Source organism: Gastrolobium bilobum, unplaced genomic scaffold (assembly GCF_033153095.1).
Source record: "Gastrolobium bilobum isolate Gb01-03AN ecotype WA unplaced genomic scaffold, APGP_CSIRO_Gbil_v1 utg455, whole genome shotgun sequence".
NCBI lineage: Eukaryota > Viridiplantae > Streptophyta > Magnoliopsida > Fabales > Fabaceae > Gastrolobium > Gastrolobium bilobum.
This window is the reverse complement of record NW_026896178.1, coordinates 149,215-170,867: the sequence shown is the minus strand read 5'-3', so window position 1 is coordinate 170,867 and position 21,653 is coordinate 149,215. Positions and strand designations below refer to the sequence as shown.

Genomic DNA, 21,653 nt, shown 5'->3' with positions numbered 1-21,653 from the left:
AGAACCATTGAGAAACAAAGATATTGGACTTTCAAGTTCACATGCTTTTTGGACTTTCTCTGCATGTTTTCATTATTATATCATTTATGTACCATGTTCACATTGGACTTTCTAAGCATGTTTTCGGATAAAATTATTCATGTTTTCTAAATGTACCGTGTCAATATATTCATTGATGTGGCCATCGATAGTATAGTTGCACTCATTGACTTTATCAATGAATTACATGCCATTGTCTAAAAATAATAATAATAATAACATTAGGTATTTGACAAATATATTTTTTCTTACTCCTGAAGTAGTAATGATAGTTTAAAAATATTATTATTGATATTTGAGAAATTATATATATTCTTACTCCTAAATTAGTAGTGATTGTTTAAAAATGTTATGTAAAGTTAAGCCTAGTCGCTGCTTTCTTGATAGATTATTTTCATCGGGGGGAGCAAATTAATTGTGACTATCCCTGAAGGATGGAGCCTTGAAGGTTTATTATTATTGTACTATTTTCCTTTGCTAAGTTTTTTCCCAGCGAATATTTCTTAGCCAAAGATTTTTAATGAGGCAGTTTGTGTAATGCTTTGGTAGCACATGTCACTTTTTTTCCTTCGCTAGTTTTTTTTCCCATTGAAATTTTCTAGCAATGTTTTAACGAGGCATGAATATTAACGTAGCGATGTCCATAGAAAATGCTATAAATGAACATAACTATAATTTATTATGGGAGAAGATTATGAGATTGCTATTATGAAAAATTATAACTGTTCCTCCACTGCCTTAGCTCTGGTAATGGCTATACAGCTTAACTGAGAGGGAGTTATACGTATTGTACTTTTTTCCCTTTACCAAGTTTTTATCTCATTGAATTTTTCTTAGAAAGATTTTTAATAAGAAAATTTAATTTAGCGTATAATAAAAGATTGTATATTGTATTCTTTTTTCTTCGCTAAGCTTTTATCCCACTGAATTTTTCTTAGCAAGATTCTAATAAGGCATATCCATAGTGTATAGTCATATCCAAAGGGAGTGTTGCAAAATATGGATGATGTTATCGTTGCACTAATGATGCAATTATGGATGGCATTACTCTTGACATTAATGATATAATTATCTTTCATTCATGATTTTGTAACCACTACACTAATGAAGCATCAATTCCTTATTCTTAGTTGTATCTCTATATATATATACATGCTTGTATTGAAAAATGAATAGTTGATTGTGGATAAGAACTCTACCCCGTTTGTCTCCTCTTTTCTTTGTCTTCATATCTATCCATCTTTCCCATTATTTTATAACAAAATAAGCTATATATCGGAGAGGATTGTCTTCTCTTCAAGAAAGGTAGAAAATTAAAACATAGCAAAACAAGTTTCAATATATGAATAAAATATCTGGGATACATATCTTGAAAAATTTTAGAAGTGACATCTGTTACTAAAATTTTCTGGTTTGATTTATGGGATAGGATATTGTGACACCTAAGTTATGTTACACCCATGTGACACCCAGTCAATCTCACCGTTAGATCGCTTATGTTGATCCAACGGTTATATTTATTTCCATCTTTGTATGGTCATGATTTTCCAAATTTAATATTTTATATTTATTTCTACCTTTGTATGGTTATGATTTCTCATATTTAATGATTTCACTTTAAATTTGGAAAATCATGACCATACAAAGATGGAAATAAATATAACCGTTGGATCAACATAAGCGATCTAACGGTGAGATTGACTGGGTGTCACATGGGTATAACATAACTTGGGTGTCACAATATCCTATCCCTTGATTTATTCCATAATAAGTTTTTTTAAGTTAAATTTTTGAAATAGTTGTCACTACAATTAACATCCACGTTCAACGGAATTTCTAGACTGTTAGGTAAATTTTAGCTTCTCCTCACTCCTGCTATAGTACGAAAGTCTATATAAAAGCTGTATTGAAAAAAAAAAAAAAAAAACTATATAAAAGCACCCTCTCCATGTATTGTTTTCCATTCTACTCTAAAGTCAAGCCCAATAAGAAAAAATAAAAACAGAGGGAATATGAGTTCAGCATCCGAAACCGTTTGTGTTACAGGGGCTGAGGGTTTCATCGGATCATGGCTAGTCATGAGACTCATCGAGCATGGCTTTAAGGTTCGAGCCACCGTACGCGACCCAGGTCCCATTTTTGCATCATTTTTAATGTCATGCCTAAATTCACCTTTTTAATCAGCTAATATATATATATATATATATATATATATATATATATATATATATATATATATATATATATATAATGAAATTAAGCATTATATTGCACGTACCCTGCAGCCTACTTGAAGGTGAAGCATTTGCTGGAACTGCCGGGTGCAAATACCAACCTGTCTCTGTGGAAGGCTGACCTTGCTGAAGAGGGAAGCTTTGACGAAGCCATAAAAGGGTGCATCGGAGTTTTCCATCTGGCTTCACCAATGGATTTCGAGTCCAAGGACCCTGAGGTATGCTCATTAATTCACACTTTGTTTTTTTCGTCATCCATCGAATTGATACTTGATTTCTAAACACGTACACCAACAATGTTTTAAGAGTATTTAGATAACAATCTTAAATTTTTTTTTTTTTTTTTTTTTCTGTTCAAATTTCTTGATAACCGAACAGTGCAATCCGTGTAAAATTCCACCCACAAGCCATTGACCTGTTTTTTGTGTGAGGACTCGCTCGGCCTATGAGAATATGAAATCATAGTAGTTAATAGCAGTGCGTGCTGGATGCGGGCTACGGTGGCCCACCCTTAGAGAATAGAATAAATTATTAAAAAGTCTTTATCCACTAGGTTAAGTTTTTTTTGAGTTGGATTGGTTCTTTATATAATATTAGAGTATACTCTCGTGTTTGATTCTTTCCGTCCTCAGTCTCTTTATATAATATTAGAGTATCCTCTCGTGTTTGATTATTTCCATCCCCAGTCTCTTGTGAAACTTTCTCAGCACAGATAGGTCGTGTTCGATTCTCTCCGCCTCCATTTTTTTGTGTGAAACTTTCTTATCACAGATAGATAAATCTGTGCATTATCCACCCTTCAGCCTAATGAGCTCTATTGTGAAAGAGTGTGTTAGACAATAATATAAATCATTAAAAAGTCCTCCTCCACTAACTTAAACATTTAGTTAGATTGGTTCTTTGTGCTATTGTGCCCAAGCCTGGATGTAGGTTACGATAGCGCGCAAGGACTATAGAGAAGATGTTAGATAATAATATAAACTATTAAAAAATTCTCATCTATTAATTTAAACATTTGAATTAGATTGATTCTTTACTGTTATATCCGGAGCCGCGCTGGATGTAGTTTACGGTAGCGGAATAACGGACTCTGCGCCACTCGGGAAAGGAATTGTGTCCGCTTTTGTAGTCAAATTGCGGAAAATAGCTTACAAGGACGAATAGCTGGATGCGGGTTTTTAGCTGTTTTATTTAACCCAAACCCACTCTATCTTCCTGTCTCATGAAGTTGCCTGCCTCTTTCCACTCTATCTTTGCGTGAAGCTGCACCATAGCTCTGTGCTGTATCTTTCTCTCTGTGTTATATCTTGCTCTTTGCTATGGATTCCTCTCTCTATTTTTCTGGCCAATTATATTTTGTTATTTCCTCTCTCTGTCTCTGGCATGTTTTTAATTTTTTACTTTTTTTCTGGTCTTTTCTTATTATTTTTTTCTGGTCTCTGGCCAATTATATTTTGTTATTTCCTCTCTCTGTTTCTGGCATTTATTAATTTTTTTCTGGTCTTTTCTTATTAATTTTTTCTGGTCTTTTCTAATTATTTTTTTCTATCATCTTTTTTAATTTTTTACCACTTGTGCCAAACAAATCAAATGGAGCCACCCACTCCAACTTATGAGCAATTCCAATGGGCACATCTTTAGTCAGGTCAATATTTTTGTTTAGGTAAATATCTTTTTTAGTTCTCAGCAAATTTTATGACGTCTGCCTAGCAAATAAAAAGGTTATTCGTGATTTCTAAGAAATTTAAAATGGACTCATTTAGTTGAAATTATGATCTCTCACAAATTCAAAAAAAACTCATATTAGTCGCTCAAAAAGACTAAAATGGATCCATTTTGAATTTTTTAAAGATCACAAATAATCTTTTTATTTACTAAGAATTAAAGCGACCATCGACCAAAAAAATATTTTTTTTTATATTTTGGCTGTACCAAAGTCAAACTGGATTCAACTATCACTTTCATCGTGCTATCAACACTATTGCATATACCACTTTTGTCACTCTTGGGATAAAAAAAATGTCTCCCACTAGTGCTGTTAGCACGCTTAAAATATTGTGTCCAAGTATGTTAAATTTACTATAGGTTATAATATACTTTTTTTAAAAATAGCTGTTATATAATTGCTATATTCTTTATTATATTTAAGAAAATGGCGTATTATCATTTTTATTGTGAATGACTGTTTTTATTTTTTAATATATATATATATATATATAATAATAATAAATAGTAATATAATAATAAATCATTTTCTTAAATATAATAAAGAATATAGCAGTTATACTGCCATCATATTACTATTTTTTTATTATGAATGGATAATATATGAGTTCGCTTTTTTTCAGTTACTGTATATTAATTATCTGCAGTAAGTCCAAATGATATCGTTTTGGGCGGAAATCATGATATTTTTGTAATTTTAATTTATTTCAAGATTATAATAATCTTTATATTTATAATTTTTTAAGATTTTAATACCAAAACGACTTTGTTTTGGAAATAAATGCATCTGTATTAACTGTAGAAATATTTTTTTCCATAATATATATATATATAGAGAGATTCTATTATTCCGCAACTACAATCCGCTATAACCCTATAGCATTTTTTAGGGTTAGTCACGCCAGATCACAATCCACTATTGATAACTGTGTATGAAATTAAGTAGTGGCATTTTTTTTTATACCAATCCTAATTACCTTATGAAGACGAGTCAAGACGAGCCCAGAATCAAGTTAATTCATGGGCATCCTCCGCAAGATTTACTCTTTAAATGGTGGCAAACTAACCCAGCATTTCATGAATACATAGAGGAGATATTTTAATTGAATGAAATGGAATTGTCCATTTAATAACTTCTAATTGAAGTATTTAAATGTGGTTGTTTTTTGGTCGTCTTAAAAGCGCGTATTGACTGTTATGTCAGTTGCAAAGTGCAAACTTCACGGCATGATGGAGCCCTCTGCTATCGAAATTATTTATTATTTCTTTCTTTTTTTTTTAGAAAGAGGGGGCGCTAGGAAAAAAAGTTTTTGATGTTATTTTATATAACTTTGTCTAATGTTCATTAAAACGACGTCGTTTTGAGGTTGAAAAATTAAAAAATTAGAATGATAATGACTATTATTTTCCTGAAATAAATCAAAATTACTAAAATACCATGATTTCTATCCTAAAACGATGTCATTTCAATAAACATTAGATAAAGTTATCTAAAGTAACTATAGAAAAACAAACATTTATTCTTTTTGTTATATCAACCATCGTTAGTCTTTGAAGTGAGTTGTCTTTAGTATTTTTGTAAGTTTTAATTTTTTGAACCGATCATGAAATTAAATTTTTGAAGTTAATCATCCCTCCTCAAAGAAGTATTAGTGGGAAGTCTCTCCCCACTGTACTCAACCCATATTGTCAACTGAATTATACCCGGTTCAAAAATATTTTTTTTATGGAATTTATTTTTCTTATGTTGTATAAGAAAACAAATTTTTTCTACACATATCATAAAAAATATGTCATTTTTTTTTTAAATAAGTGGATCTCACACTTAATATATCTACGACATAAAATTAGAATTTTTCTATAATATAAGATTTTTTTTTCCTTTTTATATTGCTATTTCTTGCGCGCGTTCATTTTATAACCCAATCAGGTTATGCTTGAATCATTATAATTAAATGAGGTAATTCCTTGGTGAATGTGAGTACTGAGTACCCCTTTTATGCGGGAATAAGTTGATAAGTTGGATAGCTGTTTGTTAAAGACTTAAACTCAACGGTTGTGATAGTTACAAGATTAATTTAATTAAAAAAAACCACCCACAAACGCGAGGGAATCTGAGTCATGTTGCTATTTCGGGCACGCATTCATTATATAACACAATCAGGTTATGCTTGAATCATTACGATTGACAGTAGCGGAGCCACTCCTTTGCCAACAGGTGCTTGGCACCTGCTTGGTTTTAAAAAAATTTATTTATTATATGTAAATTATAATTAATTATAATTAACAAAGATTAAATTTATAATTTAGCACCACCTAAATAAATATAATTATATTTATGTTTTTCAATAAAAAAATAAAATCCAATACCTAAATTCTTTTACCTAACCCATAAATTAAAATCATTTTCAAAGTCTTAATTTGTGACTTACAATTGTAATCAGATTTCTCTCTCTTGCTCCTTTTTTCATCTGAGTTGTTGCATAACTTGCTAGCCCTGCGAGACTTCGATTGAAATAGCAATGGCTTACGAAATGAAAAGATGGAAGAATCAAACAAAAATATATTTTGTAAATAGAAAAGTATAATGAAGAAGAATCTCTTTGGCTCTAAATGTTGTCAGTATGCTTTAATTTATAGTTAATATCTCAATTATAAAGTGAAATTTATAGAAAAATATTATATTTGTTTGTTTTCATATCCTTATAATAATGCTTGGTTCATTACTTATGATGCTATGGGAGGAAAGTGAAATTCTTATGTTTCAAATGCTTACCCAAAAAGTTAATGTCTTTTTATATGTTTGCTTTGATATATAATCATTTAGAAAAATATTTCTGCACTTAATGCATATAAGTTATCTGCATTTACTCTCAAAATAACGTCGATTTGGAATTGAAAAATTATAATTATAAAGACTATAATAATCCTAGAATAAATTAAAATTACAAAAACACCATGATTTTCGTCCCAAAACGATGTCATATTGGACTTACAGCAGATAACTTATCTACAATGACTGCAGAAAAAGCGAACTCATAATCATTAACGATTGTTCATTTGAATTTTCAATGTTCTCTGATATTATTTAATACATAATTTAAATAACTATGCTAGAATTCATAATAATTTTTTTTGATTAATTTGTATAATTACGATAAATATCTTGATAATTTAATATGTTAAAATTTTTTGGTACCACCTAAACTTTTGATCTGGCTCGGCCACTGACGATTGAATGAGGTAATTACTGATTACCAAACAAAAAAAAGGTAATTACTTGGTTAATGTCAGTACAGTTAGGGGTGTTCATCAACCGAACCAAACCGATTCAAACCGCAATAACCGAATCGAAAAACCGATAACCGAATAACTCGAAAACCGAAAAATCAAAAATCGAAAAAAAACCGCAAATTTTAATTGGATTGGATCGGTTTTCGGATTGAGTGATGAAAACCGATCCAATCCAAACCGATCCAATATATTAATTCTCCTCTACCTACTTGGGCATTTCCCCAATCATATCCCACAAATTTTTAAACTCAAGACCCATTAACCCATCAACTAAATCCAAGAAAAAATCTAGTCACATCTTATCAACAAAGTTTTATCTGTGTAGAGCTTCATATCTCATTGCCGAAAAAATTATATATATATTATTGTTTACTAATACTTTTGTATTTCAAAAGAAAAAAATTCACAAAGACAATATATAGAAATGATGTTATTTGCACAATAATTATGAAACAAATTTAGGAATTTCAAAAAACCGAAAACCGATCCAATCCAAACCGAAAAAAATTGGATCGGATCGGATCAGATTTGAAAAAAATCCAAACCGGATGGATGATTACATGATCAAACCGAAGAAATTGGATAAGATGATTTTTGTTCCCAAAACCGATCCAATCCAGACCGCGAACACCCCGAAATACAGTACCCCTTTTATGCGGGAATAGGTTGACGAGTTTGTTAGCTGTTTTCGAAAGTCAACTGTTGTGTGAGAGTTACAAGATTAATTTAATTAAAATAGGTTTAATGTTTATTATATAGGATAAATTTTTTTCCTATATTAGATACCAATATGAGACCACGTGAGGAAAAAAAACATAAATCCCATAAAAAAAAGTCACTGTCAAAGACCACTGGCACGCGAGGGAAAGGTACTATTATTTTACAAAACGTCATTTTGGTATAATGGTTTTTTTAATATATTTTTCTAAATTTTTTTATTAAATTTGTTTTTTTTTTTTGTAAATAAGGGAACGTAATTAAATTTGTTTTTTTACCCATTTGGTTTTGGTAGAACTCTTTAGTATATTATTTTATTATGTATTAATCAATTATTGGCATATAATTGGCAAATTAATTTATTTAATCATGTTTTGGTTTTTATTGAAGAGAGACACTGTGTTTTTTATTATTAATAATCACAATTGTTTTTTATTTTAGTTAAGAAGACACAATATATCACCATCTAAGAGGAGAAAAGATAACTATTTCAATATTATTAATCAACTTAAAATTTTTAGGTATTCTCGTTATCTACTTTGATAGTGTTATACCTTAATAATAAACATTAAAAAAACAGTTAAAGAGAGATACAATGACAGTTCACATCTTTATAGATACCAGCTAGTTCAATTAGTAAAATCTTTTGTAAATTTATAATTTGTTATGGACTCAACTAATAGGGCCATATCTCAAAAATATACAACAGGTAAGTAATATAATAAACAATGGATATAAGAGATAAGGATCTTATCATATCATTGAGATATGACCTCGTAACAATTCCAGAACAACTAGGATACTAGCCCAACCAAATAACCCATCATAAATACGAGTTAAAGTCACTAGGTACACAATTTATGGCATATTATACTTTCAGTTGTCATTGTGTACACACCCCACGCTTTGGCAATGTTGTCTCCCCTTTGTGCAAAGCGATCCATTATCCTATGTCGTATCCCTTTCATAAATACTTGTGAGAATACAGATCCCATATTAACTCACCACTCTCCAGGTGGACCTTTCTGATTCGCTAGGATCAAGATTGATGTTGTCTATGGGGATCGTTAGAATTCAACTCTCACGGCCCCGCGATTGGGAATGCAGTGATAAAATAAAAAATGAAGAAGATGATAGTTTGCTCGAGAGGAGTCTCAAGAGAATAACAAAAAGAATATTAGCAGCATAAATCTATTCCCAATAAATTCCTGCCTCAGCTTTGTCTGGGGGATCTACCGCCTCCGGGGTGTTAGGGAGGATAGGTTCGTCCTTCACAAAATAATTGGCATCCATCTCGTCGGTAACGAGTCCCAGGTTAGGAATATGTGCCTAATCAATAACATTAGTGAATGACTCCTCAACCAACTTGGTAAACAAGAATGGACTTCATCAAAATTAGCTTGGAGTTCCTCAAGTTGATCATCTTTCTCCATTAGCGCGGCCTCACCGACGGCCGTGGAGGACTTAAAGTCTTCCTCTGCTTTCAAAAGCTTGTTCTTAAGGACCTAAACATTGACCTCTAGATTTGCCTTCTCCTTGCCCAGGGAGGTCAAAGATTTGGAGAGCTCATACACACTCAAGGAAAATGCCGCATTGGAGGAACTTGAAGACTCATAGACCAGGTGGAGTTTTTGAAATGACCGAACCAAGGAAGCCTCCTTAAAAGTCTCCTCCTTCATTCGGTTAAGAGCAGACAGCATGTCATCCTTGAGTGGAGCACTCTTAACCAACGGAGAAGGAGCCTCGATCACTGCACAAAGCTCGTCAGAATCTCCCTCCACCTATAGCTCTCTCGATTCAAGAAAAATGGTGTCCCCGAATATTGGGTTAGGTGTAGGAGATGGGGGAGCGGCCACCTGAGAAATCACGGCCTGAGCAAAAAGACTGATCCCTGAAATCTGAAATCTCCATTTTTTCTGGTTACCCTCGGGGGATTCTGCCACAGGAGACTTCCCTTTGCACGAGTCTTTCATCATAAATTTTATTTAAAAAGGGCCTGTTATATAGGCTGCAAAATGAAGGCAGGGAGTTAGGGAAAAAATGGCCCTGAGGTAACATACCAATTCAGCATCTAAATCGGTCCCAAACTTCTCTACGTGTCGGCCCAAATCAAAGTCAGCATAGTCTTCTACGTACTTCATCAAGGTGTTGAAAGCTAGTCGCTCTTTGTTAGTGAGCAATGATTCAGGGGTCCAGTATCTTTTTATTTTCTTAAAGTAATGTCTCCAAGATCAATAAAGGGGAAACTCGATCTATAACACCCCATCTTCGTTCTCCCTAATCACAAACCAAGGACGAAAGCCCAGATGAATAGACATCATGTAGAATTGATTTTTGAACTTCTGAAAAGACTCCTTAAATATGCGAAATACTTTCAGTGATGCAACACCACGAATAGTGACCCAACCCTTCTTTTCTTCGGACTCAGCCATGACGAGGGCCTTTGGGTGTCACTCTTTTTATCTTCACTGCAAAAGGACGAGGGGATAATGTGACTGAGCTCCCCTCGTCTACGTTGGTGTCCAGATGACCTTGATGAAATCAACATAGAAGCTCGGTTGATAGCCGAATACCTGACTTCAGCACGGCCTATAGACTCATCGCTTCCACGACTGAGGTCATCCAGAACCCTCCCTCGGATTGGAGACTCAGCATGACCTTGTCCATATCGAGGTAAGGCGGACCTCCTCTTATCGTTCCTGCTACAATAACCTCGAAGAAGCAGTTATATCAATGCCAAACAACTAGAACTTTGCCCTGGGAGCAAGGTAAAGATAAGGGTGTCCTCCTCCACAACACCTCAGCCGCTACCATCACGGCTAGGCTTCTCAGAGGCATTTTCCCCCTCGTTGATCTCCACCAAGAAACCTCGCTCGCAAAGAGATCCAAAAACCAATAGAAGGGGAAGGGGCTACTGAAAAATATAACTCTTAAACCTTAAACGCTATCTTAATATACCCAGGCCAACCAAATAGACTGCGAACAAAAAGATGGAAACCATATGAAAAGAAAGAGGCGTCCTATTTAAGCTTGATTCGAGGGCGTCTTCAGAAAGAAAAAACACAAGGAACCCAGATGCAAATGTTTTACCTTCAAATCCAAAAAGCAAGTGAAGCAAATCCAAGAAGATACAACAATAGGAACCCAAAAATGATGAGGAAGTTGTCAAGAAGATAAAGAATGAAGGGAGGAAAACTAGCCAAGAAATTTCAAAAATCAAAACAACAGGGTTGGAAAAATGGGCTTAGCCCGACGAGCCAACCCACCTCGCTCGCCAAACGGGGTGGGACAGGATGAGTTTTTCAACCTGCCCAACCCGCCTAGCCCAACCCGCCTAGCCCTCCCCGTCGCTTTGCCACCTCTGCACATAAGTGAGCAAGAATTGAGCCAAAATCACCTTTAAACGTGAATACAAAAGGTTTGGGGCATAATTAAGAATTTACATAAAGGGAAAGTTGTGATATGGAGATGTGAACAATCCATCATTACACACGAAATGCAAGGATGACATTCTTCTCTCAATGCACATCGGGTTAATCAGAACGTGACACATGGAAAGGCGTAATGCCAAGGCAGCTAATGGAAGGCAAAGGGTCAGCCAAATGTGACGACCTTCCCAAAATGAATTTCAGAGTCAGGTCACATAGATTAAACTGGACTTAGCAGTAGAAGAGGTGGTCAACATAACACACATGGTCAAATTGTAGGAATCTGATGCCATTAAAGCCAGCCTCAACATTTGATTCAAAATATCTAGGTTGACCTATGCGCCCAATAAACACAAGTCCGGCCTTTTTCGCCCACTAAGGTCGTCCCCAATACGAATTGGACAGCAAACCTAAGCACCAAAACATACCTAGCTAAAGACGGGCCTCTAACCCAGACCCGGCATTATCAGAACTAGTTATAAGCTAATAACTCAGCATCCCAAAATGTTCGAATTGCAGAGTTGTGGGCAACTATTATGGACCCAACTAATAGGGTTATATCTCAACAATCTTCAACAGATAAGTAAGATAACAAATAATGGATAAGAGAGATAAAGATCTTATCATATCATTGAAATAAGATCTCATAACAATCCAATACCAACTAGAATACTAGCCCAACCAGGTAACCCATTATAAATAAGGGTTAAAGTCACTAGGTACACATTTTTTGGCCTATTTTACTTTTAGCTATTATTGTACTCACACCCCACGCTCTAGCAATGTTGTCTCCCCTTTGTGCACAATGATACGTTATCCCTTGCAATTTCTCATTCATAGATACTTGCGAAAATACTAATCCCATATTAACTCACCACCCTCCAAATGAATGTACCTGAAATATAATTGATTACTACAATATAAGATCAAATTTCTCTATTACTCTACCCTTCTTTTGTATGTGTGAACAAAAACATATTTATTCCTTAAAATTTAAAATAATTTTATGTATCAAATGAAAAAGAAGTTGACTATTGATCCAGTTACACCAGAATAAAAAAAATTGTTTCATTTTTTATTTTGAAAAAGGTCAGAAAAAATAAGATTGAAAATATTTGTCATGCGACAACTTTTTGTCCTCTAACAAAAAGTACAGAAAATTCAAAAATATCCTCAGCCACCAAAGCCAAGTATTTCCATTTCCATTTAAGGAGATTCTCTCTCAAATCTCCTATGCCACGTCACACCAATAAAACACTTGAGATCACCCTACCTAACTTAGCAAGGTTATTGATGAGTTGTTGTGGACGGACTTCTCCCAATTTCAAAGTATATTATATCACGCGCTTTTCTTTTCACTTTTACATTTTCTTCTTCTATATACTTTTTTGTTGTTGTTTCATACTCTGGTTGAAACTTTTGTTATCCATAAGCATATGCTAACAAGTGATGTCCACTTTTAGTAATCCAAAGTTTAAAGTCCAAATAATCTATTTTTCGTCACAAAGCTCTAATATCATATAATACAATTGGTCGATTGCAATATAGATTAAAAATATCTAACAAAAAGTTAGTATTTGTATTTTGGAAGAGACACCATAAAGAATAACAAATCAATATGCATAATAACAATTATGTATAGCTGAAAGTGTGGAGTGTATGCACAGCTAAGAGAACACGGAGTTCATAGTGTGTACTTGAAAGACTTATCCTTTATTTATAGAAGAGGTTACTTGTAGGTGTAAAGTCCTAATATTTATGAATTTATTGGAGAATAGAATATGTGATCTTATCACTTATACTTTAGGTATAGGATATGAGATCATATCTTTATCTATTCAGCTCGTAACTTATCTTTAATGTTGCTTCTAGAAACTGAGCTCATTGGATAAGTTCAGAATAATAACAAATTCAACTCAACAACTTAGTTAAGTAGTTATGTCTATGTTAATAATTTATTTTTTTTGGATATTAGGAAAAAAAAAACAACAGACTACCTAAGGACTGTTGAGGACTCTAAACCTTCGAACAGATCCTTCTCTACCAACAACCTACAATTCAGAGGAACATTAGGAATAATAACTACAACCTAAGAGTTTCGGTCCACCTTAGAAGCCAGCCAATTAGCTACTTCATTCCCTTCCCTATTTATATGAGTAAACATGACCCTCCATGGTTTTGCAATCAACACTTGGATTCTTTTAACCAACGAACAAAGAGGAAGATCATCAGCACTCCCTTCCTGAATCAATTGAAGTGCTTCTGTTGAATCTCCTTCCAAGTGAATCTATCTAAACCCATGATCCCAAGCAACTTGGAGACCCACTAAAGCTCCCCATAACTCCGCCTTCAGAGCATTGCCTTGCTCCATCTTCTTCATATATCCCAACAACCATTTCCCATCACTATTTCGTAAGACTCCTCCACAGCCACTTTGGGTTCCATTCAGAGTACAAGCACCATCAAAGTTTACTTTAATCCGACCTTTTAAAAGAGGATTCCACTGGACAATAATATCTTCCCTCTGCTTTGAACAAATAGTATCCTCATCTCGAGTTGCCTCAGCATGGATTACATTTTGAATATAAATCCTAATCTTATGACAAATAGATTCAGGATTACACACTTCTTTTTTAAACACAAAATTATTTCTTGATTGCCATAGCATCCAGCATCTGACTCCAAAGGTAAGTCTCCATGTCTGGTCCTGATTACTATCCTTCCCTTTCTTCAGATTAATATGAATCCAATCCAAAAAATTGCCAGAGAAAAATAAGTTATACCTGGACTTAGCAATTAGGCAACTCCAAATCTGTTTAGCCCAGTAGTAGTCGCTCATCACATGGTTGCAGTCTTTACATGGGTAAAGACATCTAGGACAGTGAGCCTCACCCCCATATGTCTACGACATCTTTGCTCATTAGTTAATATGTTAATCCCTAAAAGAAGCCAAATGAAATGTTTAATCCTCTCTGGTCCCCTCCAATACCAGGCCAAGTCCCAACACTGGTTCTGGTTCTGCATATAAGACAAAACATTTTTAATAAACATATATGCTAATTTCACAGAAAAAGCCCCATTGCTAGAATATCTCCAGATGACCCTATCAGCTCCATCTTCCTTCTTGGGTGGCTCAACCCTGGCTATAGCTTCATAAACATCTTCAGGGAGAAACATATTGAACTTGTCTCAATCCCAATCACCATCTTGAGTCACATAGTAGGCCACTTTGCATAGGCTAACATCTTCAGGAACAGGTATGATAGTTTTCTCATTAAGCTTCCCAAGACCAGGAACCCAGTTATCACTCCAGAATCTAGTTTGTCTACCATTTCCAAGCAAAATCTTAGTCCCTGCCAAGATATGATTCCATGATGAACAAATGCCCCTCCAGATATTACTAGCATTAACATGATTCGAAATTTGAGGCAAGAACCCATCCTCTAGCTTGTATTTGTTTCTCAAGACTCTGGCCCACAAAGCATCCTTATTAGCCAAAAGTCCATATCCCACCTTCATGACAAAAGCTTGATTAAAAATTCTTAAGTCCCTCAACCTAACACCACCATATTGTTTGGCAGAACACATTTTATCCCATTTAACAAGATGGACACTTTTTCTTTCCTTAGAAGAGAACCCCAAAAGAATCCATGAGTAAGCTTCTATATATCATCACGAATAGTTTTTGGCAACTAGGTAGTTTGCATAGCATAGGTAGGCATAGCAAACATCACTGATTTGGCTAACGTTACCCTCCCAGTTAAAGATAAAGAATTTGCATTCCAAGCATTCAACCTATTTTTTACACGATCCAGAACATGCCCAAAAGTTGCTCTATTAACTCTAGAATGATTCAGCATCCCTCCCAAGTATTTCCCCAAATTTGAAGTGATTTCAATGCCTAAGCATTCACTTATCTCCTGAGCTCTACCAAAACTAACATTCTTAGAAAAGAAAACACGAGTTTTATCCATACTGATTCTCTGACCAGAACTCATTGCAAAAACTTTAAGGATCTGGCTGATGACATGAGCCTGGTGAATTGAAGCTTCAACACATAAAATGATGTCATAAGCAAAAAATAAATGGGATATATGAGGGCCCTTTTCCCCCAGAGAAATTGGTTTCCAAGCTTTCACCTCAGTGGCTACCTGGATTAATCAGGCAAGTCTTTCCACACATAGGATAAAAAGATGGGGGGATAGGGGATCCCTTTGCCTGATTCCACAAGAAGGTTTAAAGAACCTAGTAGGCTGCCCATTCCAAAGCATGTTGAGCTTACTGGTCCCTACACACTTATCAATTAAAGAAATCAGACCATTCGGCAACCCCATATCTTAGAGAGTCTTATGAATGAACTCTCAGCTAAACTGATCATAAGCTTTATCCCAATCAACTTTAATTATCATCCATTCCTGTTTGCCTTTTTTCCTTCTCATCGAATGAATAACCTCCTGAGCCACTAGAATATTGTCAGCACTATGTCTTCCTTTCACAAACGCACATTAGTTAGGGGTAACCCAATTAGGCATCCAGTTTCTTAATCTCTCAGCAACCACCTTAGTAACAATTTTATAAGTAACATTACACAGGCTGATGGGTCTAAACTCTTTCATACATTCAGGGTTATCTTTCTTTGGAATCAAACAAAGATGCGTTTTGTTGATTAACTGCACCTTCATTGGATCATCAAAGATACTCTTGACTATATCACAAACTGACTTGCCAACTATGTGCCATTGAGTTTGATAAAAGGCTGCATTCAAACCATCTGGGCCTGGAGCCTTAAATCTGCCCATTTTAAACACAATTCTTCTAATCTCTTCAACATCTGGGGACCTAGCTAACTTATCCATCTCTAGACCCTCCACCTTTAAGAAAGCTCCTTTAACAGGGAATTCCTCATGACCATCACCATTAGCTAGAAAAAGCTTTTCAAAATAACTCATTGTTGTCTCCACCATCTCTTTCATATCAGTTGTCTATTCTCCTAGCTCATTCTTAATAGCAACCACCTTGTTAAATCTTCTTCTGGCAACAGTAGATGAGTGAAAAAAACTTAGAGTTTCTATCACCAAATTTTAGCCAATTGACTCTTGATCTTTGGAACCAAGTTAGCTCCTCCTTTAGCAAAATCTTTTGCAAGTCTTTCCACAGATCTCTCTGCAACCTCTCGAGCTCCCTATCATATCGAGATTCTAGCTGCAGATCCAGTCCTTGAATTCTAGCATAAATACGATGTTTCTGTCTCATTTCATCTCTGAAAATATCATGATGCCATTTGGTTGCCTCCACCTCAAATTCTTTCCTAGCATCCATCTAGTCCACATCTTTCTCCCAACATTTTTTTACAATATTCCCAAAATCATAATTTGTAAGCCATGCTGCTAAGAAATTAAACTGTTTCACACCCTTTTTTCCTTGAAAATATTGACAACAACTCAAAAGGATTGGCCTATGGTCAAAATTGAAATAAGGTAAATGTCCTAACACTTTGTTGGGCCAGGCTAAATTCCACTCCTCATTAACAACAACTCTATTAATCCTTTCTTGTAAACTTCCCCTTTTCCTGGTAAACTCGGACCCTTAAACCCAATGTCTTCCACTCCGCAGACTTCAAGCCACTCCTGCATATCCTGGATACTTCTCCAACATACATCTTTACCTCCAACCTTCTCAGACAAACTCACCAGAGAATTAAATTCCCCAAGTATAACCCAATGAGAATTGACTGAACCAGCCAACTCCTCCAAATCCTCCCCAAGGCTAACTCTTTCAGTCCTCCTAGGACTCCCATATACAAAAGTACCTAACTCAACCCTCTTATCTTCAGGATAATGGATACTAGTATGGACATATTGTTGATGAGACTGAATGATCTCCACATAAATATCTCTGTCATCCCACAGAACCTAAATCCCTCCAGAAAAACCCACAGCTTCTTGTTTAAAGAATTTAGGAAATCCCAGCTTCTGTATGATGGTTCCCCCTCTGTCACCCTGAGTTTTGGTCTCCAATAAGGCCAACACTTAAATATTAAACCTGTATTTAATGACTCTAATCAGAGCAGGAAACTCTTTTTTCCCTACCCCTTTACAATTCCAAGAACAAAGATTCATAAAAAAAACTGTACAAAATAAAAGTACCTCAACCACAAAGGGCTGATCCATCAATTATTATTATGATTTCTGGCTCCTCCCAAGGCTAAATTCGCATGATCAAGCTCCATCCCATTCTTAGCATAGTGTCCAGTCCTCAACAGGTTCAGAGTTCCCTCTTCCATGCTTTTACCATTGGCATGGATAGGAAAATCTTGTGTAGGCTGTAATACTCCACCTTCTGGACCTTTGCTTCTAATGACCATCTTCTGAGATCCTACAAGTAATGAATTGGGAGACTAGTTCTCTGAAATTTGGTTTTTATTCGCTACCCCTTTGGAATTGGATTTAATTCTATGCATCCCAATAGGTCCTACACCTGATCCTTTGGACACACCAGCATTTCCTCCTTTCTTTTGTTTCTCCATCCCTGAACTCTGGCTACTCGTGGATGGTTCTTTTATCCTTCTCTCCTTCCCACCTCCACCATCTATCTTACTCACCATCCCTTCCTTCTTTTCAACTGACTTTGTACCAACATCAGAGACTACTCCTTTTATTGGACTATCTGTATTCATCATTTCTCCAACACTAGTATTTTCCACCACATTAGGAATGTGATCTTCAACAAGTTTGGGAGAACTGTTTTTATTAACAACTTGTTTAACTGGAGAAACTCTCATCTTGCGCCCTCTGCCTGGTTTCTGAACAACCATCCAAGTGCCAAACGACTCCTCTTCCTTCTGCTGCACGTCTTCTTTCACATTTTCATTCCCACCCTGATTCTCCTTATTAGGACCATCATCTCCAGAGGTATGTTTATGAACCTTAGCACTAGGACATGAGTCCTTCCTATGGTCATACATGCCACAAGCAAAACATATAATATGGAGCCCCTCATACCCCACATGCAGAACTCTCCCCCCAATTTTAAATTTTGACAGGAAGCTCTTCCTAAGGTCTATTTCAACACAAATACGAGCAAACCTAGCTCTCTCCGTGATATCCCCATCTCCAACTTCATTCCTCCTTAGAGAATTTTTATCAATCATGAGAGTCTCCCAAAAATGCTACCAATCTTTCAAAGATTATGAGTAGTATAAAATTCCAAAGGCAAACCTGGAATTCTAATCCAGACAACAAGTCTCTTCAATTGCTCATCATATGGGTCGAAGAATGGTCTCTACCTCTACACTGTTAGGTAACGATTTGCAAGTATCCATGGTCCTTCATTAAGAACATGGTTATAGTCACTATCATCCTGAAATATGAATACCAAATATCCATTATCCATGTCAATAATCTCATAGAATCCCATCAAATTTCACATTTTCACCAACCTAACCATCAGGAACCGAGCTCTCATTCTCTTCCCCCAGAAGCTTAATGATGAGAGCTTTCCTCCATAGTTTGCAATCCTCTTTATGCTGGCTTTTCAAAAACTTGTACGAAGGACAAAAGGGATCCTCCATTACATCTTCAGCACCTTCCTCTAACATATCCTCCTCTTCTTCCTCCCTTCATTGTCTAGACATCCAGTCCTCATCCTCGCTGTATGTCATTTCTTCAGCTCCATTGAGACGCAACAGCTTATCCTTATAAGAGACAACCTTACGTCCCTGTCCACTACTCTTCCCTGAGGAACCACCAGAAGGTGGATCAGCTTCACCATCAGTTTCCTTGCCAGGGGTCAGCGGTTTACTTGTCGTAGCTTCTTTTCCCCAATTAGAGATCCTGAAGAGCTTGGATCTCCTCCTTGCATGTGTTCATCCATTAATTCATCTTGGATTTCCAATCCTTTTGGCTTCTTGATGCTCCGATTCATATTATCTTCTTCTTCAGTCAACGTTGATCTTGTTTCTCCCATACCAGTTGAAGGTCCTAGCAGAGAAAAGAAATTTGGCGCGTAAGATCTATGCGCGCGAGTTTCTTAGAATGTTATTGATGCTTTTGGGTATAATTTTATGTTAGTTTTCTCTTACAATGTTGGTGTGAAAATCTTGAAATGGGAATGCAATATTGATGTAGATTGACTCTAGTATGGTTGGACATTTGATTGGAATTGCAGAATGAAGTGATCAAGCCTACAATAAACGGAGTACTAGACATCATGAAAGCATGCCTGAAGGTCAAAACTGTCCGAAGGCTTGTATTTACATCCTCAGCGGGAACTCTCAACGTTACAGAGCACCAAAAGCTTTTCATCGACGAGTCCTGTTGGAGTGACATTGAGCTCTGCCGAAGAGTAAAGATGACTGGCTGGGTTAGTACTTTATTTCATTATTTATTCCTCCATTTTTTTACTTTAATTTTTTAGTTTCATATTCTAATTAATTCAGCAAATCACAATTAAAACACCAATTAACCAAGAGAATAAATAATCTCCTTACAATTGGTTCCATTTTTATAGATGTATTTCGTTTCTAAGACACTGGCTGAGCAACAAGCATGGAAATTTGCCAAAGAGCATAACATGGACTTCGTCACAATCATACCATCTCTTGTTGTGGGTCCCTTTCTTGTGCCAACGATGCCACTCAGCCTAATCACTGCTCTTTCACCCATCACCGGTACATTATATATAAATATATCAGGACCATATTGTTATTTTTTTGTGAACTACTTAATTAATTTTTTTTAATATATATGCTGAATGTTATACTCATAAATTGGCAGGAAATGAGGCTCATTATTCCATCATAAAGCAAGGCCAATTCGTGCACGTAGATGATCTTTGTCTTGCTCATATATTCCTGTTTGAACAGCCAAAAGTAGAAGGGAGATACATATGCTCTCCATGCGAGGCTAATATTCATGACATTGCAAAATTGATTAACCAAAAATACCCAGAGTACAATGTCCCCACAAAGTAAATCTTCCGAGCTACTTTGAAGTATTACAGTAATAAACCAAATTTAATGGCTTAAATGGGACGCAAATTTAAATTTAGCAATTAAGCTGCGAGAAAAGACTTACGGGAAAGCCAATTTTAAATCGTGATTAAAAATTAGTTTCGCACTGAAAATGTGAAAAAAATGCTGAAAAATAAAGTATTACAGTAACATGTATAAATATTAGATAAAACTATATATATGTTGGACTAATTGTACACATTGGATTTTTAGGTTCAAGAATATTCCAGATCAATTGGAGCACGTCAGATTTTCGTCCAAGAAGATCAAAGACTTGGGATTTCTATTTAAATACAGCTTGGAGGATATGTACACTGGAGCAGTTGACACGTGCAGGAAAAAAGAGCTTCTTCCTATACTTGCAGAAACTCCAGTGACTGGCATCGTGAATAAATAAATATGCTTTCATATCTTTGTGTTTAATAATATCAGGTTGTCTTTGTGTTTAAGCATACCTGTTTTAAGAATTGGTAGTGAAAGTGTCCCAGGTTTATGAGACCAGGTTTCTTTCAAGAAGTTAACAACTATTTTCTAATTCAGTGGAATTATTTTGTCCGTTATGCATGTTTATGCGGACAAAAAAAATAATTTATTGTAATTTAGATAAAAAATTATGAATTATTGTTGTTTTAAAAATATTTATATGTGTATTACAGTGTGTCACGCCCTAATTGGGCGTCATAGGTCACACTCAAAGTAGGCGTCAATGCCACGTAGGTCATACCCCATTTAGGCATGAACAGTGACACCCAAACCAGGCGTGATACACTGCAATATATAAATACTTCAAAAAATTTCCCTTTTATCATTTTGCTCTCCTCTAACTTCTCTCTAATACATTGTTACTCTCCCTTCCGCGAAAAATTGGTTAGCGAAGCTCTGTCCGAAAAGTAAGGTTTTAATATTTGCTTCCTATATGTTTAAATTACAATAATAGATTAGGAATATGTTAGTGATTTAAGAATTTATTAGTGTCTTAGAAAACTGTTAGTGACATAGAAATATCAAGTGACGTAGAAATTTTGTAGTGACTTAGGAATTAATATTATTGACCTATGAATTAATTAGTGGCTTAGGAATTTGGTAGTTGCCTGAAATTTTTTGTATGCTTCATAAAATTGATAGTGACTTAGGTAATGAGTAGTGACCTAGAACAAGTAATTGAAATTATCATATATTATATTTCATTTGGACAATAATCTTGTA

General features: G+C 35.3%; 1 protein-coding gene across 1 annotated transcript; it reads left to right on the top strand.

Moving 5' to 3' along the window:
- Positions 1 to 2,033: 2,033 nt before the first annotated feature.
- On the top strand, positions 2,034 to 20,997 carry LOC133298136 (dihydroflavonol 4-reductase-like). Its single transcript, XM_061497374.1, has 6 exons — positions 2,034 to 2,169; positions 2,325 to 2,491; positions 19,604 to 19,798; positions 19,946 to 20,105; positions 20,212 to 20,404; positions 20,661 to 20,997. Exons 1-6 carry the CDS (start codon positions 2,052 to 2,054, stop codon positions 20,842 to 20,844), a joined length of 1,017 nt encoding a protein of 338 aa, XP_061353358.1. The 5' UTR covers positions 2,034 to 2,051; the 3' UTR covers positions 20,845 to 20,997.
- The last annotated feature ends 656 nt before the right edge of the window (positions 20,998 to 21,653 follow it).